At 39.1% G+C, this 6000-nt stretch overlaps 2 protein-coding genes across 3 annotated transcripts in view; one reads left to right on the top strand and one right to left on the bottom strand.

Moving 5' to 3' along the window:
- Positions 1-440: 440 nt before the first annotated feature.
- Positions 441-3483, bottom strand: Pex2 (peroxisomal biogenesis factor 2). The gene is made up of 2 exons (XM_011060709.2): positions 2923-3483; positions 441-1669 (listed from the first exon to the last, which is right to left on the bottom strand). The coding sequence occupies exon 2, from the start codon at positions 1647-1649 to the stop codon at positions 747-749; it is 903 nt and encodes a 300-aa protein (XP_011059011.1). The 5' UTR covers positions 1650-1669; positions 2923-3483; the 3' UTR covers positions 441-746.
- A 169-nt stretch (positions 3484-3652) lies between these two features.
- bsk (mitogen-activated protein kinase dJNK) overlaps positions 3653-6000 on the top strand; it is a 167388-nt gene continuing 165040 nt past the window's right edge. For both annotated transcript variants that reach the window (XM_087409455.1, XM_087409454.1), the window contains exon 1: positions 3653-4319. The gene's annotated coding sequence lies outside the window, so the exon portion shown is untranslated. The remainder of the gene's footprint in view (positions 4320-6000) is intronic.

The raw sequence follows: 6000 nt of genomic DNA, 5'->3' as shown, positions 1-6000 counted from the left end.
TTATTGCATGTAAACAATCGGTCCATCGACCTGCGTGGCGGCAGATGAAGCGTTTTATAATATACAGCGCAGCATAATATTTTTATATGATATAATCTAATCTAATTTTGATATAAGAATCAAGGAAGGATGTATTGATCTATTAATGTTTGTTTCGGAAAAAGAAAAAAACGAGAATGTCGAAGTCGCCCGAAATTGGGATTTGTTGTATTGAAATGAGGAATAAAGAAGATTTTGTATATTGCTACTTTTAATAAAAACTAAATATTAATATCACACATATATACCCCTTCGCGATAAATCGATTGTGGCGATCAGAGGCGAATCTTTTTCTATTTATATTTTATTATATGTTTCAATGAGATTTAATTAATTCCAATATAATAATTAAATTATTTATTTTTAGGAGATTTATAATTAACTCCAACATAATAATAAAATTATTTGTTAAGAAGATTTAATTAACTTCGATATATAATAAAATTATCTTTGTACTTATTCTATTCGCTGTGTGTTGCAACGAATCACTATTGTTTTATTTAATTACTTTGGTCGTTGCAGGAAATCTTTCTCTTTGTGGAAAAAAATCAACAGGTTATCACATAATAATAAAAATCATTTTCACTTGTAAAAATAGTACTTAAGACTGAAAGTTCAGACACATAACTCGTTTATCACAATAACATCACTTCGAGCATCGAGTCACTTTTAACTTTGATAAAACTGGAAATATACATACGTTCGTGTTATCCATCGTCCACTCTTTCAAAGCTATCGTCCGATTCCTCATCGTCGCTCCAAGGCGCGCTCGCGATTGTATATCTTTTCATGTCTTCGGCATGGAGCTCTGTGTTGCACCTGGGACATTGGAACGCGCTCATTGCGGTAAAGTGTGCTTGCAGGCAGTAATAACAGAACAAGTGTTCGCAGCCGGCATGCGATGGCAGAATCGGGTCTTCGTAGCAGTAGGCGCACTTGGTGGTGGCATTCATCACCGGCAACAACTCAATCGACGGTTTCGGTCGTCGCCACAGCCTCATCACTACGTGTTTTAGGTAGTAAAGGTTTACCATGGGTATACCAATCGTGAAGAGCTCCATCAGACCATGCCAAAGCAATTCTCTCGTCATGTACGAGTAACCGATGATTCTGGGTCGATGTGTCGTTATCGACTGACTGGACAGATCAAGCAGAAGCTCTATCACGCGTGGTTTTACACCCCGATGGAGAAAGAGGAGTAGATTGACGAGCTCCAAGAGATTGATCGCGTTCGTCATCCAGTCGACGAACGACTTTAGCGCTCGGGCAAACGCGCCACGTTCGGACAAGTTCTCGTAGGCCAATTTGTCTTTTAAGTACTGAGGTACGACGTTTAGGATTAAGTAGAGTATAGCTTTCCTTTGATTGATGTTGGCGTAGTGCAGATTGAGAAGCCGCTGGCCGAATGTGGAAGAACCTCGTTGCAACGAGAATTTCCAGATGAGAAACTTCAGAACGGCATCCACTTCCGCTTGCCATTTGTCGATTTTACCGGGTGTGCAGTATTTAGCGATCTCTTTGGTTTGATTCCTCAGCATCTTATAAATTTCACCGTCCAATTGAGCAGCATCAATCTGATTTATTCGCGAGACGTAAAGTGACGGCGTCATCTTGATCGGCTGCAGGAACTCTGAAAAAATTTTATTTTTATGTGATAATTTAATGTAAACGTAAAAAAATATATTTTGAATTGGAAAATACATGCCACGAAATTTAATTTTTTTTTAAATATATGTATTTTGCGATATATACTTTTCATATAAAAGAATCTAAAACATAGATGATATCAAATAGAAGTAATTTAAGAAAAATTATAATGTTACTCGATACACTTTTGACGATAATTTTGTGATGAATTCTTGACATGACAATGATTTTTAAGTGATGCTTTAATTAAAAATCATTAAATTATTTATTTATAATTGAAGTATCACCTAAAAATCATTAAAAAATAATTACTATATCATCGTCAAAAACATACTTCTTCACCTCTAGATAATTTTATCCAAGAGTTATCTCCCAGAATACAATGGAGATATCTCCTGGATAAGGTTATCCGCAATTTATCTGGAAGTGAAGAAATTGGTCATAAAAGTTGGAAAATTTGTGTTAAACTGAATATACTTCACATATTAAATATATTTCACGTTACTCAAACGATCCATTCAAATTTTTGTATTAAATTAATAAGATGAATATGTTAGAAAGTAACACAAATATTATGTAAAAAAATTAATGTAAAAAATGCAAAACTAATCCAATTTGTAAGCAAACTGTGGAAACACATTTTTTCAGTAAAATTAAAATTTATATGTTGAATTAACACGTATTTATTCATTCATTTTTGAATTTACGTTTTAAAACACGACGTTTTTATTTTTGTTATTTTATATTACTGTTCACTTATTCATAAATTATTTTGACACATAATAAATGTTGAATATCAATTTAATTATTTAATAAAATATAAAAATAACATAATGTTAAATTAACTGTTGAATATGTTATACATTCAATACAAAGTTCTAACAAGGACTTGCATGGACCAAATAAATTATCATAAATATATCGTTCATCATAATTTATCTGGTCCATTCAAGTCTTTGTTAAAATTTTGTATTGAATAATGATGTCCATTAGATTTTCTCCTAAAATGACATAATTCAACTTGACATTATCTAGATTTTATTACGATTTTGTGTTCTACCTGAGATAAGTTACTGAATAAATCGACTAATGACTATGTAAAACTCGCAAGAGCACCAAGTACGACTAAAAAAATCACGATGACCTTGGAGTTCGCGCACTCCGATCTATATTCAAAGAGCATCAAAGTTACTTCGTCATTCGTAGAATCAAATTTTCGCATATCATTTCCCATACCTAATCGTGTAAGCGGCGTTTAATCTTTCCTAATGTCGACGAGAGACCGAGTACATACGAACGATCGTCGGGAACTCGTGATGATACCGGGCAAAAGATTCACTTTCAAATCGTCTCACTCGAAGTGAACGAATGAAGTTAGTCACGAGTGAAGTTAATCATGATTAAACGAGATCGTGTGAAAAATGCATCCGTTCAAAACTTCGCGTCGCGATCGAGAAATTATCGTTTACATACGATAGAGCAACTAAACGAGACTTTCGGTCGACAATTCGGTCGTACGCTCCTGCGAAGAGGTTAGAATGACACCGCACGATCGATCGCTACACGCAATCACGTCCACATCGCATCATACACGCCGCCGGAATGATTCTCCGCACTCCACAGTCGCACTACTCCGCAGTTAGCCGAGTGTACGCCGGCCGAAACGAAAACAGCCGAACGCGCGCGAACAGGCGGCGGGGGTGGACGTTCGGCCACTTTGAGGCAACTTCAGGCCACTTCGGTTCGGAGTTCGGGCAAGGCAACGGAAGCGCGCGGCGTTCAGCGGCGTTCGGGTCGATTCGGCGCGGCTCGGCCGGGACTTCGTTTCAGTTCGGGTCCGTGTCTCGTCGCCGCTGCGCACGGGGTGCGTCCGCTGCCGCGGCTGGCACTGTATACGCTCTCTCACACTCTCTTTCACGGTTACTCCGGCGCAAACGTTTTTGAGGTTAGGCGGCGCACGGGCACGGTTCCTCCGGCTAATAGCGAACGGTGGACTACCGTCGTGATCATTGTGCGTGATTCGCGTCGTGGTGCTCGTGTTCGCGTGTACGTATGTCGGTGGGCTCCATGTTGCCGCCGGTGGTATGACGTCATCGAGTGTCGGTGGTGTCGCGCGTGTGTACCCGTTGTCGTCGTCGTCGTCGTCGTCGTCGTCCCTGTCGCCATCCTCGTCGTCGTCCCCATCCCCATTTCCGTCCCCGTTGTCATTTCTCTCACCCGTCGTTGTTGCACGATGCTTGCAACCCCGTCGCGCGTCATGCTGCTCTCGTGATAAAGTTTGACGTTGTCTCTCCCTTTCTCTTTCTCTCTCTCTCTTTTTCTCTCACGTTTTTCTCTATCTCTCTCTCTCTCTTTCTTATCTTACGCGAAACGCGGAGTGTACAGCCACCGCCGCCTCCACCGTCGTCACCGAATCTCGTCGGCGGCTGCCACGGCGTGCGTACGTGTGTATGTGACCTCGTCGCTTCTCCCGCACGTCTCTCCCTCGCTCTCTTTCTCTCTCTCTGTAATCACCGTTCTCCACCTCCGCTATCTCCGTCTTCTACGGACAGACGGACGGGACGCCCGCATCGGGAGCCGCACCAGTCACCCGCGGAACACCGCGGAACGTCCGCACGGCTCTGCGAACTCAGGTGAGTGCCAGAAATTACATAATATTGCTGCCGCGCGGTCGAATACGGTCCGTCTCCGCCTCTCCCGCTCGCCGAAAAATCGATTCGCTATCGAGTGACAGGTTAACCTCTAATTCGGTTAGACGAAGAGAGCACCGGGAAAGAAGCGTCGCGTCGTCTTATCTTTCGCCGCCGGTTCATCGTCGTCGTTCCTGCTTTTTACGCGTTCTTGACATTACATTTCCACCCACAATACATTTCGCACCGCGCGCTTTTTATCATACATTAACATATATCGGTATATGTGAGTATTCACACCGTTTCTCCCTTTTCTTTTTTAATGGGGACAAGCTTTTTCTCCATCCTGAGAACATCCTGCTCCAAAACAGCTTCGCTGGAGGAGTGGAGTTCTCGGAGCAGCGACTGTTCCAGGGAGAGTTCCCGGATTGTATATTGCACAGGTTAGGCCAATAACACGGCAGACCAAAGGTCTGTTCGCGTTCTTTGAAATCTTCAAAAAGGTGTCGGCCAACTGCTGTGTCGTTCATGGAAAATCCTTGGCAACGTGTAAATGGAAAAAACGTAGAAAGGAACTCAAAAATATCTAAAAATTTAGCCTAACTATAGATCTGATAATTTTGTTCGATCATAAAAATAATTATGTGGGACGTTTAATTTATTGCTAGAATGCCAAAACTTACAGCATTGTTTATCTAGCTCGAAATTTTTGCATAATTGTTGGGTCTTCAAAATAATTAGTAGGAATCTTAAGAATAATGAACAATGCTGTAAAAACTTTTGATAATCTAACAAGTTTGAGTATATATAATTATTTTGATAATTATATAGTTCAAAAGGCTCAAGCTTGTGGTTAAATTATTTTGATAATTCATCATGAAATTATTTTTGAAGCCATATATAGCTAAATTTTTAGATACTTTAACAAAACCGTTTTTTCTGTGTATCATTTTGAAATGTATGGCCGCAATATGCGCGTTACTGGGCCAATCTTTTCCATCGTCGACGACATCGTCATCGTGTCATTTATGATCATTACGTCGAGGCACTTACTGGGAGTTCGGCAAAAGAATCCAGATTGTGAACTTTGAAATAATAGCGCGATTATTAACTGATATTATTTATCCGCTGCTATTTAATTACCGTCATCATTGTCATTACCATCAATAATTATTATCGCTCTGTTATATGACGTTGTTATCTAGTTTCAGAAAATTAGTCTCATCGTTGCGATTATAATTGTTAGTTACGCTACATTTACCATTATTGTTAAACCGATTAAAGGAATATTGCTACATTGTTTTTCGATTTATTGTTAATTATTAAGATGAAACCTTGGGATTATCTCACGGTAAATATTTTTAATTGCTAAATCCATATTAAAGAGTCTGACGCGGATTAAAGTTTCACGCAAACCGGATTCCAAGTGTTAAAGGGAAACTGCAATGTAATTGCATTTAAAATGTGAGCATATTGTTGCAAAGTATATATATATATATATATATATATATATATATATATATATATATATATATATATACGTACGTTGAAATACATTATCTTTCTTGTAGATTGTTTTGTCTGGATGCAAGATTAATAGACTGAAAGGAAGTAATGTCAATCGCGTAAAAATATACTACAAGAAAAGAACGGTTTTGCTGAAGTTTATTTAAAAATTTACATA

The sequence above is a fragment of the Acromyrmex echinatior genome, chromosome 9 (genome assembly GCF_024713525.1).
Source record: "Acromyrmex echinatior isolate Ae372 chromosome 9, ASM2471352v2, whole genome shotgun sequence".
Classification (NCBI taxonomy): domain Eukaryota; kingdom Metazoa; phylum Arthropoda; class Insecta; order Hymenoptera; family Formicidae; genus Acromyrmex; species Acromyrmex echinatior.
This window is presented reverse-complemented; position numbering and strand designations above follow the sequence as displayed.

Bases quoted from the DNA above. Each gene is read 5' to 3' on its own strand.
- Pex2 (XM_011060709.2), bottom strand. From the start codon at position 1,649: ATGACGCCGTCACTTTACGTCTCGCGAATAAATCAGATTGATGCTGCT.